Below are 24,443 nucleotides of genomic sequence, written 5' to 3'. Positions count from 1 at the left end.
TACATAAGATATGGGTGTGTTTGATGAAAGCAAATGAGCTAGAAATGGATCTATTTAGGTCTCCCCCCTAGCAGTTAGAGCTTTTTTTTTTTTTTTTTTAAATTTGATTTATATGCCGCCCTTCTCCGAAGACTCAGGGCGGCTTACAATGTGCTCAGCAATAGCCTTCATCCTTTTGTATATTTATACAAAGTCAGCTTATTGCCCCCACAACTGGGTCCTCATTTCACCTACCTTAGAAAGGATGGAAGGCTGAGTCAACCTTGAGCCTTGGCGAGATTTGAACCTGCAGTAATTGCAGGCAGCTGGTCTTAATAAGCTTAATAACAGGGTGCTTTAAACCCCTGTACCACCAAGGCTCTTCATCTTGCTAGCTGTTAGAAAGGAAAAAAGCCCAGAACCGAGTAGATGTGATTCTACTGAGCTGGAGCTACAAAAAAACCTTGGTTACGTAGGGAAAACCTGGCTAGAAGAAAAAAAAAAAACACACACACACATATATATACCTATATATATATATATATATATGCCCAGTTTTTTTTATGAGCGCCCTCCTCCACGGAGAAGCAATACGAGCAAGGAGAATTCTATACCGTAATATGCAGTATAGGGTTTGGTGGCTTTAAAAGCCAAGATGTGTTAAGCCGATTTTGTTTTGCGCAAGATACGAACGTAAAGCCCCTACACACATTTTACGAAAAATCTGTAATTGCAACCTGAGCTCCGCCCCGGGAAGCCTCCCACACTTACCCATAATGCCCCTCTCTCCCTCCTTCTCATCCTCCTCCACCACAGAGATTTTCAGCCTCGGTCCTCCCGCTCGGCCCAGCTACCATAGAGATTACTGAGCACAAGCCCGAGAGTAGACGCTCTGGCTCCTTGAGTCGGAAAAGCTCTACGGTGTTTGGCCTTTGCAAGAAGAGTCCTGAAGGAAATTGGGAACGGCGACTGTAATCGGTATGGAAAGGAGAAGCGGGGCGATAGGAAGAGGGGAAGCGGGAGGAATGAGGTGCTGGGGGATCGTTCTTATGTCGAGGAAAACCTTTAACCTCCCTTCTTTTTCCATCGAGCTTTTCAAAGCCAGAAAGCTCCAGAAAGTGAGAGGATTTTGGGAAGTCGCATCCCCTTCCCTGTACTTGATTTAAAGCTCGGCATTTCCGCTTCTAAAGGGAGAATGAACCTTCTGGAATAAGAGCAATAGAAAGTGAAAAGCTTCTTATTCTCCCTTTAAGAACACTTTATCATCTCTGATGTTAGCAGCGGAGAAGCAAAGGTGGAAAGAATCCCCCCCCAATTCGCCCCCCCCCCCCAAGTTCCCAGACCAGTTCAGGAGTCCCGAGAGGAAACCAACTCCTCTTTTTCTCCTAGAGGATCCTTTCTTGAATGCGATTGTATGGTGTATATCTGCCCCTATGTACATTCTGGGGGTGCACAATGTATGCAGCCAGAGTATGTATTTCCTAAATGACTCTAACTCTTCCAAAGGATTTTTTTTGTGGTTGTAAAAACCACAAAACTTTTGTCCCATGACCTGTTGACAACTATTTGCCATCTTGTTGCTAGTTTGTGTCTTAAACATCTTGCTTTGCCAGATGCAGTTTTTCTTTCCTGAAAATATTTGCGTGACCCACAGCATGACATGCTGCAAATGGTATAGGGATCTAGTACCCTTTGAATTTGATACAGCTTTTTAACAGGCTTTATTATGCTAAGCACCTGTTTCCCTAGACATTTCTCAAAAGTACCCTTTTAGAGAGATTGACTGCTGTGTTGAAGGTGGATTATTAAAAAAGAATGATTTGTGCAAGAATAGGATGGAAAATCACAGTATTGAAAGAAGAATTAATTGACTGATGAATGATTGGGAAGTTTTAGGGTGTTGTCAATATTTCTGAAATGACTGGGGCTAACAGTTGAGTAATTTATGTTTATTTACTTTGAATTATTCTCATGTTCTTGCAGGCATGTGCCATGCATTTTGGATTTCTCATAATGTTTGTGTGCTAAATTTCTAATTTTATTGATGTGTAGCATATCTTGCCTCTGTATAAGAAGCTAAATCAGGACGTTTAGCACTTTCCTAGATAACTGATCCTGTGTTTCTGGTGATCTTTTTTTCTTTATCACTATTGACACAATTATTAATTTGATGAGCTTCCTTATCAGCCTTTTTTTAGTACTGATAGCACTTAGATTTATATACCATTTCACAGTGCTTTATAGTTCTCTTTAAATGGTTTACAGAGTCAGCATGTTGTCCCCAACAATCTGGGTCTTCATTTTACCAACGGAGGAAGAATGGAAGGCTGAGTCAAACCTGAGCGGGTGAGACTCGAACTGTCAAACTGCTGGCAGACAGCAGTCAGCACAATTAGCCTGCAATACTGCATTCTAACCATTGCGCCATCTCTTTAAACTGGTATTCTCCATGTATTGGAACTACAACTTGGCATTTGTTCAGAATGATTTGGAATTTTGACAGTTGTGTCCCCAACATATGCTTTATGGTTGGAGAAGGCTTTTCTAGGCGAGGAACAAATATATTTCTCTTTAAAATCTTTGTTTACATATGGAACCTGATGTACATAATAAAGTGATGCTCTTTCCTTCTTCTGTTCCAGGTAATATTATGAACCGTAATGTTTGTTTCTAAAATAAGATTTTTTGAGGGAAAGAATTTATGGACAATTTCTATTTTTATAAGTAATGTCAATTCAGTTTCTTTTAGATAAATATGTGTACCTAGCATTTAGTACAAAAAGTCTTTGGAGTGGACAGAGAACTGGAAAACTACACTATTTTTACAGACCTGAACTTTTTTGGAGGACAAGCTATACTCCTTTTAGAGTGTTACACACAAGCAGCCAATACTATAAATGGACAAGAAGCAAAACAGAGTGGCAGAAGTACCTCTACTTCCATTACTGTTTGGGTTACAGAATTTCTAAATTTAGCACTTCTAAGGAATTGTCCAAAAACAATCGCATGTCACGATTGAAGAACACTTTAGAATCTGTCTCCAAGGCTGTGTCTGGCACTCACAGTGAACTAGTTTCACGGCTAGCTCGTCTAAAACCTCAATCTGCTATACTGAAAAAATCGGTTGAAGCTGATGGGAAGGAGAATGGTTTTTTAATCAGCTCAGAAAAATACAGAGAAGTCCCAAGTGTCTATCAGGAGGATTATGATGATAATTTACATGAAAAAAAGACTGTGTCTGCAGATGGAATCTTAGCGTCAGTCAATACCAGTCAAGGTTCTTTGAAAGATCCCTCAGATATCAAAAATAATCTTTTTCATGTTAGCAAATTTGCTACAAACTTTGGGGAAACATACAACTTTGTAGCCCATCATATCAACTGGTACTTTAGCACTGTTGGAATGGATCAAGAGAAGAAAGTGAGTGTTCTCCCCCCTAACCCACCCAAACAAGGTGAAGAAACATTCAATTCCTCAGAAGATGACATTTTAAGTGATGAAAACAGGATGAGCGTAGTATCTGCTTTAGTACCTGCCTCACGGTCACCAAATGCTGAAAAAGTCCCTTCTTCAATTTCCAGTAAAAAGGGTATTTCAAGTTTTCTTTCTTATCCTAGTAATAGTGTACAGGCCTTCGTGGATAGTTACATTGGAGGCCTGGTACCAAAATTACGATCTGATACAAAATCTGCTGTGCAGGAAAAGACTAAAGAACAGGAACAAGAGGACATGTTGAAAGATGATGAGGCTAAACGTGCAGAAGAGAAGGAAAAGAGGCTAAATCTTCAAAGAGAAAAGGTACATGTCTTTCCTGTAGATAAGAATTTATAACTCATTAATTGGCAACAATACAAGAACAAGTTTTATCAACAGCAGTAAATTGAAATCCCCCTCCTCATTGTTATTTCAGGGGAAACTCTCAGTGTATAACTGGAGTAGGCAGCCAACGCTGTCCTCTGCTGTTTTAGACTTCAAGTTCAATCAACTTCAGCCAGCATGGTAGATAGCAAGGTAACATTTAGAGGACATGGGGCTACTTATTCTTGGTATATTTAGAGCCATACACCCTCACTCACAGTTACATGACAATATTCATGGTAAAATATATTTTGGCATGAATGTTTACAGTGGTATCTTAAATGAGGACAAACAATTTATTTGAAGTAATTTTGTATTAAATAGAATAGATGGGCACCATCTTAGTCTACAGAAGGTGCTATCCATGTATATGCAAAAAGTTCATTGTTGCACATCACTATCTTGGGAACAGAAGATAATCCATTGTAAATGGATTTATAATAACCAAATACTGTTTATTTCAAGGCAATCTTTAGTAATCATAAATAATTCATTGTTTTGGACTGGGGTAATTCTGTGTTACAGAACTGTTGTAGACTTACTAGAATTATTATGCAATATGAATACAGATTCATGTCCATGAGCACATGCAATACAGAAATACATGTATTGAACACTTTAAGTCTTTATTGAACAATAAAGACTGAAGACCTAATTTGTTTTTGTTTTTTAAAAAGCTAAACTTATGTTTCCTTTATGATGCCTATATTTTGGTCAATTCTCCCAAAGTCACAGCAAAACTGTAAACTTATTAGTGGCCAGAAATATGATTATTAGATAATCTTTCCTAAACTGATTTTTGTGGACCTGAGAAGAAGAAAAAAAATCTTTGATAAAAATAGTGTCTGACAAAACTAATGATTGTGTTACCAATCAGTTGCCAGTTACCAGGAAAAAAAAAATCAAGTGCAAAATCCATGGTCTTTTCCCTGTTGTGAACTACAGTTCATATCAATTAGTGTGATTAGTAATGGGAATGCCAAAAGTTATATGAAGTGGTATCTGAACAATTGGTATCTGAACTGTTGTAAATGATTGGCTGCTTAAAGATATATTTATTTCATTTTATATAGCTGCTAATCTTGTGAAAATGACTCTGGTAGGTAACAACAATTAAAACTAGCAAGAACATAAAATAAATATGTAACTAGCAGCTGAGATAAACCAACAGACAATAAACACATTCACTTCACAGGCAAACATCTTTTCTTGAAAGATAAAGTTACAAAAATAATTTGGTTTAAAATATGTTTTTGATGTATTTCAGTAACATAACCTTAATATATTTATTTTTAAGCAGTGAAACCAGTCTAAGGTGAAAGCAGTAAGGCTTTATTCACATATTTAATAAGAAGCAAACCATATTCAGCTCAATAGAACCTACATTTCTGAATACATAATTCATTTATTATTATGAAAGGTTTACAAATTAAAATTTCTATCAAGGTGCATAAAATTACTGTTTCACTGATAAAATATTTAAATATATGCTATATATTTGGAGAAGAGAATAAATTATGTGGCCATAGCTTTTTCAAATGGATCAATGCACTTAATTGTTTTGTGAACATTTCCTTGATATTTATAGGGTTTTTTTGTATTGTTTTCAGATTATTGCAAAGGTTAGTGTAGATAATAGAACTCGGGCTTTAACTCAAGCATTGCGAAGATCGTCTACTAGAAGAGTCTGTATCAACAGAGTTGAAGAACTGACATACCATCTGTTGGAATTTCCAGATAGTAGAGGCATCGCCATAAAGGTAATATTTGACTTTAAGGGGGCGTGATTGCCCAGCGGTTAAAGATGCTGGGCTTGTCAGCTGGAAAGTTGACAGCCCAGTTTCAAGACCCGAGCACCGCACAGTGTTACTTGCCCAGCTCCAACTAGCAGTTCAAAAGCAGGCAAATGCAAGTAGATAAATAGGTACCTCTTTGGTGGGAGTGTGACAGCATTCCATGTGCCTTGGCATTCAGTAATGCTGGCCACAACGCTGATTCCCTCAGTTAAGAAACGGAGATGAATCCCCCTAGAGTCAGACACAACTGGACAGGGGAAACCTTTATCTTTACTTTATCTGACTTTAAATAGGGAATAGATCCTAATTGTGACAAAGAGGGAAAAGAGTGAATAGGACATTTTATCCTGTAACTTTTAGATATAATGCTAAATTTGCATACTACTTTATACCTGAATAGGAATCAAGTATTTTAATATTTCGTATAATGGTGGGCAACCTATGAACCTTCAGTTGATTTATTTGGCCTGCTAGCAGTCAGTCTCTTCATTACTTGGCAATCTAAAAGGTGAGAAAGGGAAAAGAATCAGAAATAATACTGTGGATCTAATGTTTCATTTTAATAGCCATAGTTTGCCAACCTGCAATTGTCCCCACTCCAGATAAATTGACTTTAAGAAATAAAGTCCTTGACAGATTTCTGACCTCATATCAAAATTGTACCAGTCACTATTTCTAGTTTTTATAATTTTTTAAAGATATAAGACTGTAGTATAAAGTGTTCTGAAGATAACTGAATTCATTTCTTTGTGATAGTAGAAACTGGCTAACTATATGTGTAGTTATAGCCACTGTATTCTTTGTAATTCAATTCTCTTCTTGTACTGATCTGTGATTTAAAACGTTAGCCATAATTACACTTTAGACAGCTGAAAGATTCCAGCAACCTGTTAATAGTATATTTGTTCAGAAATAATCTTGGCTATTTCACCAGTGTTTATTTTCTCACAAATTGCTCAAGAGTTGAATCAAGTGTTAAATGTCCAAGATTATCCTTACTTTCATTTTAATCTTAGGGAAGGTGTGTGGTATAACAGGATTATCAGCAAAAATCTTTATTTTTATTAAAGGAAAATGTCATTCCATGCTTGCTGAAACTTAGGCAGACAAAAGATGAAGCACTACAGGATGCTGTGAGAGAGGCCTTGGCTGTGATTGGTTATACAGATCCAGTTAAAGGGTGGGGCATTCGAATTCTTTCCATTGATGGTGGAGGAACAAGGTATTTATTTAATTTAAATGCTGTCATATAAACATTTTTCTCTTAGCTCACCAGCAAAACAAATTCCCATAAAAAAATTATGCCTTGAAAGGGATTATGACTAGAGAGAAATGGAGGTTTTGGTGATTTATTTTTACATTTTTATATTGTTATCTTGTCCGTTATCAGGCATGATAAAATACAATATATTTTATCATGCCTGATAGATGTGGGGTAACATTTGGTCGATTTGAGTAAAAAGAAAAAAGATTTAACTTTGTTTGCATGTTCAGTCTGGAGGTTACATGGAAATATAGGGCAGAAGGAAATTTAGATATCATTCATCTGATGCTAAATGATACATTGCTGGTATTCCTCTTAGTATCTGAGAATAGCATTCAGACTACTCTCAATTTGATTTGCACAAATCTCGGTGATACATTAAATTGAAAAGTTAATAATAATGTGTCTTCAAAGATTTGAATATATATTTCCCAGTACTAATGTAATAAGAAAACAACACTGGTAGTTATCTGAATTAAACTAAACTGAGTTTTTAAATTTATATTCCATTTATTTTCTGTTGTTGAGTTCAAATTGGCTAAAATGATTAAATGAAAGTATAAAAATATTAATTATAATTGATATTAAATTAAACCAAATGTATTTATTAAATGTATATGCTGTCCATCTTCCTTTCCAAAGTGTCACTTGGAGCTTACAATACCATAAAATCATAAATATAGAAACATTAAAATAACAGGACTTGGATAAAAACTATTAAGTTTGATAAATAAAATAGTTTTAAAAACTAATAAATTGGCACTAATGAGAACTCTTTCACAATTATGATAGCCAGCAAATTGTTTTCATAAAACTACAAATGTAACTTCCCCAAATCATTTGAGTTGGGTAGTACACATATTCATATTATTAATTTTATTAATAATTCTGATGAAATTTTGTAATATTAACTAGAGGAAATTTCTCTCTCTCTCTCTCTCTCTCCCCCCTCCCTCTCTCCCTCCCCCCCTCTCTATATATAGAGGGGGGGGAGAGAAAACCGTGTATTGTCCAGACACTTCATTTTAGAAGAAAAAAAACATGTCTACTAGTAGTAAAACTAATAATATACATAGTGCTTATAACAATTATTATATATATTAACTTATTTGTAGTCATATTAATTATACTAGCATGCTTATAGTCATAATAGTACAAATAATATATACAGATAACAATAATCTTTCTTCCAACTTCTACCTCTTATATCCAACCACTGATAAAACCAGTCCCATGTTGAATAATACTCTGTCTCCTTTATCTTTTATTTTTAATGTCAATCTATCCATCTCTGTGCAGTCCAATATTTTTCGAATTGTTTTTGTCTGGTGGGGTGTTCTCATTTTTACAATATTGTGCAAATACAATTCTTGCTGCTGTCAATACATGAAGATTAAGTATATAGTCCAGTGTTGAAATCTGGCCGGATATATCCGGCTCATGTGAACCAGTAGCGCCAGCAGTGCGAGGCTCCGCCCACCCACCTGGACGTCATTACGTCCTGTTTTTGATCCTCTGCGTGTGCTCTCATTCCCGAACCAGTAGCGAAGGTAAGTGCATTTCACCGCTGATATAGTCCCTTTATCATAAATTTCTGGTATTATACCTAACAAAAATATTTCTGGCTTTAAATCTATGTGCTGCTTAATCGTCTTTTCCAACCATGTGTGTATTTTCATCCAGTATTTTCTTGCCTTTATGCATGTTCACCACATATGATAATAGGTACCTAGTGTCTGGTTACATTTCCAACATTTGGCGGACATGTTTCTAAACATCTTTGCTAGTCTTGCTGGTGGCAGATGCCACCTATAAAACATTTTGTATAGGTTTTCCTTGTATGCAGTGGCCATTGTCAGTTTGTAATTTCTATCCCAAAGTTTTTGCCATTTATTTAATTCTGTAGCATAACTGAAATTTTTTTGCCCATACTATCATTGTTTCTTTGACTTGCTCATCTTCCATTTTAAAGCTTAATAGGTAACTACACTGCTCAAAAAAATAAAGGGAACACAAAAATAACACATCCTAGATCTGAATGAATGAAATATTCTTAGTAAATACTTTGTTCATTACATAGTTGAATGTGCTGACGACAAAATCACACAAAAATTATCAATGGAAATCAAATTTATCAACCCATGGAGGTCTGGATGTGGAGTTACACTCAAAATTAAAGTGGAAAAAAACACTACAGGCTGATCCAACTTTGATGTAATGTCCTTAAAACAAGTCAAAATGAGGCTCAGTAGTGTGTGTGGCCTCCACGTGCCTTTATGACCTCCCTACAATGCCTGGGCATGCTCCTGATGAGGTGGCGGATGGTCTCCTGAGGGATCTCCTCCCACACCTGGACTAAAGCATCCCTCAACTCCTAGACAGTCTGTGGTGCAATGTGGCGTTGGTGGATGGAGTGAGACATGATGTCCCAGATGTGCTCAATTGGATTCAGGCCTGGGGAATAGGCGGGCCAGTCCATAGCATCAATGCCTTCGTCTTGCAGGAACTGCTGGCACACTCCAGCCACATGAAGTCTAGCATTGTCGTGCATTAGGAGGAACCCAGGGCCAACCGCATCAGCATATGGTCTCACAAGGGGTCTGAGGATCTCATCTCGGTACCTAATGGCAGTCAGGCTACCTCTGGCGAGCACATGGAGGGCTGTGCAGCCCCCCCCCCAAAGAAATGCCACCCCACACCATTACTGACCCACTGCCAAACCGGTCATGCTGGAGGATGTTGCAGGCAACAGAACGTTCTCCACGGCATCTCCAGACCCAATCACGTCTGTCACATGTGCTCAGTGTGAACCTGCTTTCCTCTGTGAAGAGCACAGAGTGAAGTTGCCAATCTTGGTGTTCTCTGGCAAATGCCAAACGTCCTGCATGGTGTTGGGCTGTAAGCACAACCCCCACCTGTGGATGTTGGGCCTTCATACCACCCTCATGGAGTCTGTTTTTGACCGTTTGAGCAGTCACATGCACATTTGTGGCCCTCTAGAGGTGATTTTGCAGGGCTCTGGCAGTGCTCCTCCTGTCCTTCCTTGCACAAAGGTGGAGGTAGCGGTCCTGATGCTGGGTTGTTGCCCTCCTACGGCCTCCTCCACGTCTCCTGATGTACTGGCCTGTCTCCTGGTGGCGACTCCATGCTCTGGACACTACGTTGACAGACACAGCAAATCATCTTGCCACAGCTCGCATTGATGTACCATCCTGGATGAGCTGCACTACCTGAGCCATTTGTGTGGGTTGTAGACTCCGTCTCATGCTACCACTAGAGTGACAGCACCTCCAGCATTCAAAAGTGACCAAACCATTAGCCAGAAAGCATAGGAACTGAGAAGTGGTCTGTGGTCACCACCTGCAGAACCACTCCTTTATTGGGGATGTCTTGCTAACTGCCTATGCTTTCCACCTGTTGTCTATTCCATTTGCACAACAACATGTGAAATTGATTGTCAATCAGTGTTGATACCTAAGTGGACAGTTTGATTTCACAGAAGTGTGATTGACTTGGAGTTACATTGTATTGTTTAAGTGTTCCCTTTATTTTTTTGAGCAGTGTATATAGTTTGCTTATCAATTTTTCCTCTGTCCCTAATAGTATCTGGAGGATACTATTGAATGAATGGAGAGGAGGCAGAGTCAGCGCAGGCCGACTTCTCAGGAGGAGTTCACCTGGAGAGTAGAATTTAAGGAGACACCATGAGGAGGGGCTTTTGCCAGGAACAAGTGGTTTTTTTCGGATTACACTCCTCTGGCTTTGAGTCAGACCTTTTGCCTTGCTTCAAGGAGGATGTTTGCCTTGCTTTGAGGACTGTTTTTGCCTTGCTTTGAGGACGGCTTTTGCCTTGCTTTGAAGACTGCTTTTACCTTGCTTCGAGGATTGCTTTTCCTTGCTTTGAGGACTGTTCTTGTCTTGCCCAAGCCTTGAAGAATTTGCCTTTGGAACTTTTGTGTTGGATCCCACCTTTTGTGTTGTTTTATGCCCTGCTATTTGTTTTGCCCTAGCCCTGAAGACTTTGCCTTTGAAACTGCCCTTTTCTTAAGTCTGGACTTTTGACTTATATACCCTGAGGACTGCCTTTATCTTATGCCTGGACTTTTGCCTTGTGGACTTGCCAGGTAATCTATGGGCTGTTGTTTGAAGGACTGAGGTTGGAACCTTACTGATCGGTGGAGGGCCATATTTAACCATTCCCAAGAGAAATAGAGAACTTTCGGGTGGCTTGCCTAACCATGATCACCTGGGTCATAAGGATGTATTTAGGATATAATAATTCTTGTTCTTCAGAATGAATTAAACTTTCATTGATGAATCTTATTATTGTATGGATAAAGAGCCAGTTCAAAAACTGAGAATGCATACAGTTCTTCAAACTAATATTTAACATCTATCAGAGAGAACTACATTACAGGTAGTCCTCGCTATCAGCTACCAAATTCAGTAACTGTGTTGTGGCTTGCCAGCGACCAGCAGAGCTGGCAGCAGTTTCGGACAGTTAGAAGATTGGGGAGGAACGTGGGCCAGTCCTGGAGTCTGGGGAAGGCTCGGATGATGGCTCTGAGTTGGAGACAGAGAGGGGGCCAAGGCCATCGGGTAGTTCTTTGCTGTCTCCGGAGTCTGACATCAGCGAGGCAGAAGAACAGTGTGAGCCTGTTCCCAGTGTGCACATGCGCAGAGCTGCCAGGAGACAGGAACAATTAAGGAAACAGGTCGACTTGGGAGTAAGGCTTGGAGGTGATTGGCCCCTCCCATAAGACATAAAAGAGAAGTGGACAGGACATGAGTTTTTGCAGGAAACAATTAGTTCATCTGGCCGATTCAAGATTTGAAAATTCTGTTTGTGACTGTACCAAGCTCTGCTGTTTCTGGCTCCAGATGCCACTAGATGTGTTGCTGCTCCTGCCAGCTATCTTAGTCAGTTGGAATCAGCAAACCACTGAAAAGCATTTTCACTTGCACTTCCATCATTTTGTATGGCAAATATAAAAGAATACCATTCACAGAAAGACTCTGTCCCTGTGGCCCAGGAGAGGTGGAGACTGTGGGTCCCATGCTCCTTAGATGTTCCTTTTATACGGAGATTAGGAAAAAACATATTCTGCCAATAACTGCAAGCTATCCTGGCCGCGCTGACACTACCTATCTTCAGTGGCTGCTTAAGGATGAACAGGCCAAAACTACAGCACAGGTGGCCAGATTCTGTGCAGCAGCACTGGGGATTCATCGCAAATACGTGTCTTCTTCACCATAGCAATGTATATAACAACTGTGGCTAACCCTTGCAGTGCTTAGCCATTCCCCTTCTAGCGTTGAACCCATAATGGGCCACACAGTTTAGGGATTGCAATAATTGTATAGTCAGACCATGTAAAATGGACACTGGATTTTATTATAGATTTGGCTGTCATTTATTATTTTAAACTAGAAGTCTTAAGTGTATATATACTGAGTGCTTTTATTTGTTTCTGGTCTAAGACTAATAAAATTGAAATTGAAATTGACTCTGTGCCAAGTTTGGCCTTGTCTTGCGCCTGGAAATTAGCTCTTTGGCAGCGTTCCACTTTAGATAGGTGGGTGTTGATAACCTTCCTCTGAAAGACTGTTCATCAAGTCTTGCGGATTGTAAATGAAAGTAATTTACAGCCGTATGAATTAAAGAGGTTTGCCGGGACTAAGTTTGTGCTGTTTAATTTCTAAGGAAGCCTAGGTCAGAACAGACTGTTTGAATTTACAATGGTACTAAAAAGTAAGTTTACAATTAGTCCTCAAACTAGTGACTGTCACATTTCCCCCTCAGTCATGTGACCACAATTCAGGTGCTTTGCAACCAGCATGCATTTATGATGGTTGCAGTATCTTCCAGTCACATGGACACCATTTGTGACCTTCACAGCTGACTTCCGACAAGCAGTGGGGAAGCTGGCAGGAAGTTGTAAGTTGTGGCCACATGATGTTATGCTTAACGGTCTCTGGTGATTTACTAAATCAAGTCCCCAACCCCTGGGCTGCAGCCTACTACCAGGCCTTAAGCCTTTCCTAACCAGGCCTCAAGCATTGAGCAAGCACATGCACACTGTGGGCAAGCACAGTGGGCAAGCACATGGTCCATTTATGCAAGCAGTGGGTGCATGTGCCTGCCGCTTGCACCAGTAGAGCTGTGTGCAGGTGCTTGCTCGATGCACAAGCAGAACCATCCCCTCTTTTTCCTCCCTGTTGGCCACAAAGCCAAAAAGGTTGGGGGACTCTGTGCTAAATAACTGCAGCAGAAGTGACATAGGTCCTGCACTGTCCCCATGATGTTTCACTTAACAGCCTCATCACTTAGAGGTAGGGTTGCTAGTCCCAATTGCAATCAGTAAGTGACTACCTGTATTAACATCTTTATTGCAACAATCCAGACAACCTAAGATTCAAAATTTTTTAAAAATATAAACATTTCAAAAGTTTGGAAATAGTTCATTGACATTTTTGAGTTTTAAGTTCTTTACTAAAAATGTAGCCTTACAATTAAAATATTAGTAATGATCTAGGTTTCCTGATCAGGAGTACTTTGAAGGACTGACACTGTTTTCCCTCTGTTGGCTGAATAGTCTTAATAATTAAGCATAACAATTATGCAATAATAATAAGGGCTATATGTAATTATAATACTAATTTTGCAAAAGGAAGCTTTACTTAGAACAGCTTTCATATTGCAACAATACCTTTAATACTATCAAACAAAATATCCCAAAGGTGCTTTTTTTTTTTCCTCAAGAGGCAACTAGACTTTCTGGTTTTTCTTTGAAGACGTTTCACTTCTCATCCAAGGTTACTCAGGGCAGTTGAATCCCGTGCTTTTTTATTTTTTTAAATTGAGAGTAATATCTGACATTTTGCAAAATGCTTCTAGAAGAAAACATGCTCCTAAATTTATGCTTCCAGACATACGTTCAGATGGTCCTTGACTTACCACACAATTGAACCCAAAATTTACGTTGCTAAGCAAGACATTTGTCAAGGGAGTTTTGCCTTTCACTTAAGCTGTTAAGTGAATCACTGTAATTGTTATCCCAAAGGTGCTTTTTCAAAAGGCAACTGGTTTTTCTTTGAAGACATTTCACTTCTCATCCAAGAAGCTACTACAGCTCTGACTGGATGGTGGGGAATGAAAGGATTTATACTCTTTGCAGACAGCTGGTCATTTTCATTCTTTCAGAGACTCCTTGAGGCCACCTGGAGTTTTTTCTGTGTCCTCAGGGTCACCTGAGTGATGCAAATGTGCGTGGAGCCTTCTAAGAACTGTTGAAAAGATTGTGATGTAGACTGGAGATAGATGATGTTGTATCCCGCCTCTCTGCTGAGAGAGCTATTCAATTTTGACAAACATGGCCGCTTTGACCCCTCTTTCAAACCAGTGGTCTTCTCTGTCCAAAATGTGGACTTTACTGTCTTCAAAAGAGTGATCTTTGTCTTTTAAATGCAGATGGACAGTTAGATTTGGTGGAGTTCAAGTGGCATGTTAGATTTGGTGGAGTACAAGTGGCTTGCTGGGTTTAAGAGCTGATCCCAGAGGAGCCAAGAGAGACGCTCACTGAGACAGAAGACCCCTGAAGCCCCCTCCTCGGCCCCAAGGGAGACTCATGGCACCCAGTGGGAGCCTGTTTCCAGTGTAGGAAGGAGGGCCATCAGGTTGCGACTTGCCCAGCGCCACAACCGACGGCAGCCCAGAGAGTCCCAAGCCAACCAAAGACCAAGGAAGTGCCAAAGAAGGCAAAAGAGAAAATGCAGGTGGCACATCAAGTTGCGGAGGTCTCTCCCCAATCCAGCGAAGGTGAGGGAATTCTGACCCCCATCAAACCCAGACTGGTCTTCTACAAAAACAACAGTGAGGGGAGGGATGACCCAATGATAAGCGGAGCCATTGCCTCTTTCACTGCCTAAGTGGAGATTATGATACCCCATCAGGAGCCTGGGGGTTTTCACCACCCTGATAGACTCGGGTTGTACCCGCTGCTTGGTCAGTTTGCAGATGGTAGAGAAGTTAGGACTAAGAGTAAGGAAGCTAAGACAACCTATGAAGTTCAAGCAAGCTGATGGCTCAATCATGGCATGTGTACCCACCACATGCCTGACTGAACCAGTGAACATGAGAGCAGGGAGCCATGAAGAGACTGTCCAATTCGTAGTGGCCCCAAAAATGGCAGAAGCAGTAATACTGGGTCAGGGGAGCCACACATCCCGAGAGAGTACAGTGACCTGGTGGAAGTGTTCAGTGAGAAGGAGTCCGACATACTCCCTCCCCATTGTTCCACAGACTGCAATTGAGATATTACCGGGGGCAAAACTGCCTAAGCTGTTGTATGCGATGACCCCCAGGGAGATGGAGGATCTGAGGAGTTTCATGGACCTGATTAGAGGATTTATTCAGCCAGCGAAATCACAGGTGGCAGCCCATTACTTTTCAAGGAGAAGAAGGATGGGTCCATGAGGCTGTGTGTGAATTTCTGTGGAATTAATAGGGTGTGCATCGAGAACATGTACCCCCTCCTCCTCATGAAGGACATACTGGGATACCTGTCCAAAGGGAAGATATTCACCAAGCTGGACTTGAGGGAAGCATATTACCAAGTAAGGATTAAAGAGGAAGATGAGTGGAAGACAGCTTTCAATTGCCCCCTGGGATGCTACCAGTTCCAAGTGATGCCATTTGGGCTGCAGCGCCCCCCCCCGCCATATTCATGCAATTAATAAACGTACTGCACAAGCATCTATATAAAGGGGTCCTGATGTACCTGGATGACATCTTCATTTGCTCTGAGATGGAAGAGCATGTGAGTGTGTGAAGTGCTGAGGAAACCCCTAGGTCCATGATGGCGAACCTATGGCACGCGTGCCACAGGTGGCATGCATAGCCATATCAGAGGGCATGCCAGCTCAGCTCTGGCGTGTATGCACGCGCCGGCCAGCTGAATTTCGGGCCTTCTGGGCCCCCCAGAAGTAGGGAAACAGGCTGTTTCCTGCCTCCGGAGGGCCTGGGGGTGGTGGGGAAGGCCCGTTTTTCTTTCTTACCTGGTTCTAGATCCTCTCTATGCATCTGTGGAGGGCAAAAACAGCCTTTCCCACTCCCTCAGAGGCCCTCCGGAGGCCTGAAAGGGCCCATTTCCCAACTCCCGGTGGGATAGGAAGTGATGTTTTTTGTTGTCCCCAGCCTCCAGAGACTCCTAGAACCTTGGTGGCACAGCAGACTAATGCACTGTTTAGTAACACCAGCTGCCTGCAATTACTGCAAGTTCAAATCTCACCAGGCTCAAGGTTGACTCAGCCTTCCATCCTTTCGAGGTAGGTAAAATGAGGACCCGGTTTGTGGGGGCAATAAGCTGACTTTGTATAAAAAAGAACACCGCTTGGGGGGACCGAAAGCTCTACTAAGCAGGTATATACAAAAGTATGAAGACTATTGCTTAACGCATTGTAAGCCGCCCTCAGTCTCCGGAAAAGGATGGCATATATAAATCAAACCAATAAATAAATAAATAAACTTGCCCTGATCAGCCAGAGGCCGAGTTGGAGTGAACCTGAGCGACCTTATCCTTCAGATATTTATTTGTTAATTTTTATCCTGCCTTTATTATTTTTTAAATAAAATCTGATACAATAATAATATACCGGTAATTATGTTATTGCGTTACATTATATTATATTACATTAATTCTAATGAAACGTTTAAGCTCCCGATATTAATAAAGATAGAATTGTCTACCTCATAGACAATTGAAAGATAACGTGAGAACTATAATGAATATATTTATTTTTTATTTTATTTATTTATTTTTATTTAATTTATATGCCACCCTTCTCCGGAGACTCAGGGCGGCTTACAATGCGTTAAACAATAGCCTTCATACTTTTGTATATTTATACAAAGTCAACTTATTGCCCCCACAAACTGGGTCCTCATTTAACCTACCTTAGAAAGGATGGAAGGCTGAGTCAACCTTGAGCCTGGTAAGATTCGAACCTGCAGAAATTGCAGGCAGCTGTGTTAATTACAGGGTGCATTAAACCACTGTACTACCAAGGCTCCTTAGAATTAGAATTAGAATATTATGAGTGTAATTCTGATAAACAGGTGGCCCTGGTCTCCGTGGATGCACAAAAAGCCTTTGACAGAGTGAGCTGGAACTTTCTCTTTGCACAGTTGAGCGAAATGGAATTCGGGGAAAGATTTACCAGGGCCATCCGGACAGTATACGCAAAATAGACAGCGAAAATACTTATTAATGGGGAGGAGTCTGAAAAAATTGATATAAGTAAAGGTACTAGACAGGGATGTCCATTATCTCCACTTTTATTTATTTTAACCCTAGAGTTATTATTGAATGAGGTCAGAAGAAATCAAGGAATTAGAGGGCTAAGAACCAGAGCGGAAGAGTTTAAGCTCCAAGCCTTTGCGGACGATTTGATATTTGTCTTGGAAGAACCTTTGGAATTGGGACCAATCTTGCTCCAGGAGTTGGAGGCTTACGGGAAAGTAGCGGGATTTAAATTAAATAAAGATAAAACCAAGATCCTAATTAAGAATATGACGAAGAATCAAAAAGTGCAGTTAGAGGAAGAATTAGGGATCCAGATAGTTGAAAGCCAAATTCCTAAGTATTTTAGTTTTTTATCTAAATGCTCGACCATTAAAGAAGACAACTACCAAAAACTACTTGGTCAAACTAAAGAAATGTTGGAAGGATGGAAAAGTTTATAGTTATCATTATTATTTATAATTGCAGTAGTTAAGACGTATATCCTGCCTAAATGGATTTTTCTCTTTCAGACAGCCCCAGTTTTATTAGATACAATTTTTTTTCATTCTTTAGATCAGTGTATACGTAGATTTGTATGGCAGAACAAAAAACCAAGAATTAAATTGAAAATGCTTCAAGAATCCCCTTCCAGGGGAGGATTTGACCTACCTAAATGGGAGCTTTATCATCAGGCAGCTGCCTTAACTTGGATCAGAGACTGGATTGCTTTGAGGAGGAGGAGAATCCTTAGCTTGGAAGGCCACAATTTGCAACAGGGGGTAGCACTATTATCTGAGTCAGGAAAGGCCCAAAAAACATAAATACTTTATGGACCACTTTATTCAAAAGGTTTTGATGACCATATGGGATCGAATAAGAAATAAATATTACCTGATGACTCCGATTTGGCTTTCCCCTTTAGAGGCGATGATACACCCGACTCTTTATAACAGAAATAAACCATTAATTTACCAAGCTCTGTTGGATCCTTCAGGCAAAGTAAAATCTCGAAATACGCTGGTGGAATTAGGCTATGAGCTAGATTGGTGGTCATACAATCAGATCCAATCCAGGACAGCTCAGGATAAAAACAAAGGAGGACTCTATAATTCCCTACAGGAACTTGATAAGATTTTGTTGGGGAAGGATGAGAAGGTATTATCCAAACTGTATCAATTCCTCTTAATGGATTGGATTGGAGAGGAGGTCATCAAGGACTCAATGATGGCCTGGGGAAGAAATTTGGGATACTCAATTGAACTTGAAAAATGGGAAGAAATTTGGGGGAAAACCTTAAAATTAACAATGTCAGTTTCCTATAAGGAAAATATATACAAAATGCTGTATATACCTGCCCCTGGCTAGATTATCGAAGATGTTCCCGGGGACCTCTCCGGTTTGTTGGAAATGCAACGACGCTATGGGAACTTACTTTCATAGTTGGTGGACCTGTCCCCGAGCAAAAGAATATTGGGCTAGAATTCAAAAATGGATTTTAGAAATCATAGGATGTAGAATAGATTTGAACCCGGAAACATTTTTACTAGGCATGAAACCAGAGAACTTAAACAAATCTAATTGGTATCTCGCTCTCCACATCATCATTGCAGCCAGGATCTCGTTCGCGCAAGAATGGAAATCCAAAAATATCCCATCGGAGGCTACGTTAATTGCAAAGATCATGGACTGTGCAGAAGCAGACAAGCTTACTGGACTTTTGCAAGATAGACAAGAATTGGGGTTATATAGGAGCTGGGACAGATGGCATGCTTGGCTGCAAAAAAAGAAATCTTAAGAAGAATGAAAATATTAACCTTAATGTGAATGTGGGTAAATATTTATAGGAGCATTGCATGACAATTGAGAATTCTTTCTTCTGGATAAACTTTTCTTTCTTTTGATTAGTTGGCTTAATGGAAGTTTGTACTTTCTCTAGGCGAAAATTGATACTTTAAAACTCTATATGTATTATATTACTCTCTGCAATTCTATCCATATTATATTTTTTTCTGTATTTTTTAAATAATTTTCAGTAAAAAATTTTTTTTAAAGAAAAATATGGAGAAATATCCGTCCTTAAAATCAACAAGACAAAAACAAAAATGATAGTCAAAAATATGACAGAACAACAAGAAAAAGAATTAGAAGGGAAATTGGGATTACAAAGCGCTAAAAAAATTAAATATTTAGGAATATGGTTGACAGCAAGGTGCTCCTCAATAAAAGAAGATAATTATACAAAACTTATACAGCAAATAAAATTGGGTTTAGAAAGATGGGGTGCACTACAAATATCTATGTTGGGCCGAATTGCAGCCATCAAAATGAATATTCTGCCAAAACTGTGATATGTTTTCCAGACCATGCCCATAAAATTAGATAGGGAATTCTTTATAGAACTGAATCAAATTACACTGAAATTTATATGGGCTGGCAGAAAACCACGAATAAAACTAACAGACCTCCAAGATAGCAGAAGCAGAGGTGGTCTAGGGTTCTCAGATTGGCGACTCTATTATTAAGCAGCAATTTTAACCTGGATTAAGGAGTGGACAAATTTAAGAAATAAAGGATTACTTATATTGGAAGGGCATGATTTTCAAAAAGGGTGGCATGCCTTTCTATGGGATAAAAAAAATAAATCCCATTCATATTTTTTTCATCACAAAATACGAGAGGCTTTAATGCCAATTTGGCAAGAAATTAAAAAAAAATTATATGAAAATACCTGGGTGGGTGTTGACAATGGAGGCAATGATACACCCAAACGCTATGGATATGAACAAAATGGTCAAATATTTTGAAATTTTAGACCCCCAAGGAAATTTATAAAGGAGGCAAGAGCTGGAGAAACAAGGAATTATTGATTGGTGGCCATATTTACAAATAAAATTGTGGTATTCAAAAGACAAAGAGGATTATAGTATTGAACTGGTTCCACAATATTTAGATAAACTACTGATTGGCCCAGATGAAAAATTAATAACCAAATTGTATAATATTTTTTGGAATTTGATAAAGCAGAGGAAATAGTGAAGGGAACGATGATAGCAGGGGCAAAAAAAATGTAGGGCACAATATTGAATTAGAGAAATGGGAAATAATTTGGAAAAAAAAATATAAATTAATAAGATCGGTAAAATATAAGGAAAACCAATATAAAATGTTTTACTGTTGGCATTTGGCTCCCTCAAGATTGGCAAAAATATATCCAAATTTGACTCCAAATTGCTGGAAATGTGGACAGAAAAAGGTACCTTCTACCACTCATGGTGGCTGTGTCCAGAATTAAAAAAATATTGGAAAAAAATTAAAAAATGGTTGCAAGAAATAACAGGTGTTCAATTAGAATTTGTACCAGAACTATACCTACTGGGAATAATGGGAAAAACTTACGATAAGAAGACGAGAGATATGATTTTACATATAACGACAGCGGCGAGATTGACTTTTGCGCAATATTGGAAAAATGTGAAGATCCCCTCCAAAGATCAAATAATTAAAAAAAATTACAATTGCACTGAAATGGACAAACTAACATTGGAACTGAAAGAAATGACATACTCGGAGTATCATGGGAGAAATGGTACAAATGGATTAAAAAGAGAAAGATGAAACAGGCTCAGACATAACAAAATTTGATGAAGTAAAATATATAGACTATAAGTATTTTATAGGGATAAGTTTTGCAAATAGACACAGTTCTGCATAAAAAAATGTTTTTTTTTCTTTTTCTTTTTTCCCCCTCTCTTCCCTTTTCTTTCTTTTTCTTTTCTTTCTCTCTCTCTCTCTCTCTCTCTTTCTTTTTTTTTGTATCTCTTGTATTCTTTTTTTTTTTTTTGCTTGTATTTTTATATGTACGTTTTTGGTTTTGTGTTTATTGGAAAATTAATTTTTAAAAAAAATTTTTTATAAAAAGAAACATTTAACCTGAATATGTCAGACCTGGAAGCCATCTTTTACATCTTAGTGGTACATTATATTCGGAATTATTGAGGTTCCTAAGTCATCAAAGCATTTACAGCGTGGATCTGAATCAATACAAAGAAATTGCCAAGCAGCTACCGCTGTACACTCTCAATCTGATGGTTATCCCAAAGTTTCTGAGCATACATATGTATGTACATGCTTGAAGGCTGGTGTAGCGGAAACTGTTGTGATTTGTCAGCTATTCCAGTAGAAGTATCTTCTGGGATATGCATAAAAATACCCAGACTTTAGAAAAGTCTCAAAGAAATTGGATCAAGCCTTCACATGGTTGCTTTAGGTCTTCTCTGAACAGATCAAATGGGATGCTTCGCTCATCAACAAAATTTATTTTCAAATGATTTGTATAGACATAAAAGGCAATCACTACATGATGATCTTAGTAGATCTTTCATGTTAGCAAAATTCTCCTTAGTGACTACAAAAGCTTCCCCTTCCCCTCCTCCCCCCATTTTAATGTTTTAAATTTCTTTGGTACTTTTAATAGACTACCCTAACTTGATTTGTGATCAAAAGCCACAATTGATTTAAAGACAAGATGACAAAAAGCACTCTGAATAGATTATTTTTCTTGATAATTTACCTCTGTAAAATTCATATTTTGTTCAGTCACTGATTTTTTTTTTGCACTAGTTTCTCTAATACCATATATTATACATTCGATATCAGTCAGAAAATAGTAAAAGAAAGCAAAAACCTGGGTTGGACCCAAAGTCCGTTTTCTTTGATAGGAATCTTTGTTAGTCATAGGAAAATAATCTTTAGATCTAATCGACTGCTATTGAACAGAGTATCTTTCCCGCAGTTCTGTACATAAACTAATTTAGTACACAACATAGCAATTTTAAGGTTTAGCAATATTTAATAAAAATATTGCAGGTTGTAAAGGAAATCCAGCTGTTAAAATATTTTTCATTCTATTATAAATCATTTTCCCCAAATTATTAAGCTTTTTTTGGTATATGCTTTATTTGTAGTTTTCCCTTAACAACCAGCATATTTTATGGACAGTGTAATGACTAGGTCAATACATTTTTTACCCAGTTCTAACAATAATAATACAATTACATATACATGTATATGTATATATATCATTATAATTATAATATATTCTTTTATGTATCAATATAATATAAATACATCTTTTATGTATCAATAAATCAAATAAAAAATAATAAAAAATAATGTATAATACTATTTTCCCAATTTGTACTCCCCCCTTCCCACTTGTTGGAGTTCTTCCATATTCGCCTCTTTATCTTTAAACAGTACTATTCCCTCTTTATGGTACTTTATCGCTTTCTCCAAAAATATATTTAAACATCAGTTACATTTCTTCATACAATGTGTTTGTTGACCCCTGTTAAATCACCAATATTTTAAGTATTACTCAAGTTCCACCATATTTCCAATATCTCAGTTTTCTATAAATGTCAATAAAAATTGTTAATAAAATTTAATTGGTCCCAGGATTATATCTCTAAGTCCCCTGAATTTCTAATCCTTAAAAGCTATAGATTCCAATATATTTTTTGCACATTGTTAATCATAATAATATATTTAGATATGCCTAATCACAGTCTTTCACCTCCTAACCTCAGTATATTTATGGTTATAATAAATTCTATTATATATTTATATATATATATATATATATACGCGTGTGTGTGTGTGTGTGTGTGTGTGTGTGACTATTTTCCCCATTTATACTTTCTATTTGTTTCTATTAGTTTTTAATACAATCACATTATTACAAAATATTATGTCTCTATCTGTCATCTCTCAGCCTTTTTAGAATTTCATCATTTATTGACTTTTTGGTGATTCTTTTATATTTCTCTCTTGGGATCCTGTATTTCTTTCTAACCTTTTTACATAACTAAATGCTCCCTTTGCCTTACCCCTTATCTCCTTCTGTTGCATCATTTGGATCAGTGGTGGGTTTCTGTTACGAAGTGGGGTTGAGGGGTACCCCAGACCGTGAACCAGCTCATGAGCAAACACACTGGGACTGAAATAAATCTGACAGAGGCGTCTTGTGTAAAAATATAATTTACCTTAAAACACTTAAAAGACACTATGTCTTTAAAAAAGCACATTAGTAACAAAGTCTTATCTTGGTTATGTGAAGCCAGGCTATCTCCCTAGATTCCTCTCCACAATACCGAAACAGTTCACAAGAGAAAAAAGCTAACAAGACATTAAGCAGCTTCGGTGTCGATACATCATCGAGGTAGTAGAAGGGCAGCAGCATAAACTTCACAGCTAAAAAGTCACCTGAAGAAAAAACAATTTCAATCTGCAAACGTAGCTTGAAGCTTATAGGAGGAAGAATGTCCAGCAGCAGCAGTCCTGATGATGGCTTGCGTGCTTCAAAACAGCAAAGGCAAGCATCCGTAGGAGTATCTCGGCAACAGCGTCTGGAGTCCTTATCTGTGTTCTCCTCCCTTCTGTAACATTGCATTGAGCTCTGCATCCAGCTTCCAGCAGGAGCTTCTGCATCTAGGTCTAAACAGCGTTTAGGCCCGAGTAGCAAGCGAAAAGGTCCTTGCTTATATGGGGAGTTAACCTGCAATTAACTAGGGCGGGGAAGGCTTGCAGGTAATTGCAAACAGGAGATGGCTTGATTGAAACCATGCTGTTTGTGACTGATCAAGTAGCCACAGCAATCCTGAAAACACTCGTGACAATCCCCTTCTCTGTGGCTATTTGATTTGTTAACAAAACATACATTCATCATTGGGTACATTTACACATCAATGGTAAGTACATTCACATAGCCATCGATATTTTACTCAGGAGATAGTGGTGTTGGTCACGGGGCAGCGGTTTGGTAAACACATCCGCTACCTGTTCCTTAGTTTCACAATATACAGTTTTAATGAAACCTGTTTTCACCAATTGCCTTACATGTTTGCTTTTAATATCAATATGGCGCGATCTCTGGCATACAGCATCGGCTTCCGATATGTTAATGGCAGCCATGTTGTCCTCATAGATATTTATAGGATGCATGGGCTGCCTCCATAAGCTTACCAAAAGATCGTCAAACCAAACTAGGTTATTGGAAGCTTTGAACAAACTCACATACTCGGCTTCCGCTATGGAAGTTGCAATTAGCTTCTGCTTCCCAGAGTACCAATACACGGGGCTACCATTCAGGTATACGATGTACCCCGAGGTACTTTTTCTAGATCTAACATCCCCTGCCCAATCAGCATCCGAAAAACAACTCAATCTTAATTCTCTAGTTGTTTCTGGTTCCAACAACAATGA

The 24,443-nt window shown here is 38.7% G+C and overlaps 1 protein-coding gene across 1 annotated transcript in view; it reads left to right on the top strand.

Moving 5' to 3' along the window:
- Positions 1 to 923: 923 nt before the first annotated feature.
- Positions 924 to 24,443, top strand: part of PNPLA8 (patatin like phospholipase domain containing 8) — a 120,674-nt gene continuing 97,154 nt past the window's right edge. Inside the window, exons 1-4 of the mRNA XM_070946877.1 lie at positions 924 to 957; positions 2,622 to 3,777; positions 5,448 to 5,597; positions 6,704 to 6,855. Coding sequence (XP_070802978.1) covers positions 2,707 to 3,777; positions 5,448 to 5,597; positions 6,704 to 6,855 — 1,373 coding nt within the window. The 5' untranslated portion in view covers positions 924 to 957; positions 2,622 to 2,706. The remainder of the gene's footprint in view (positions 958 to 2,621; positions 3,778 to 5,447; positions 5,598 to 6,703; positions 6,856 to 24,443) is intronic.

The sequence above is a fragment of the Pituophis catenifer genome, unplaced genomic scaffold (assembly GCF_029215685.1).
Source record: "Pituophis catenifer annectens isolate HBS135680 unplaced genomic scaffold, rPitCat1.0.hap2 SCAF_7, whole genome shotgun sequence".
In the NCBI taxonomy this organism is placed as follows: Eukaryota; Metazoa; Chordata; class Lepidosauria; order Squamata; family Colubridae; genus Pituophis; species Pituophis catenifer.
Note: the sequence above shows the minus strand (reverse complement) of the source record. Positions and strands in the feature narration are given on the sequence as shown.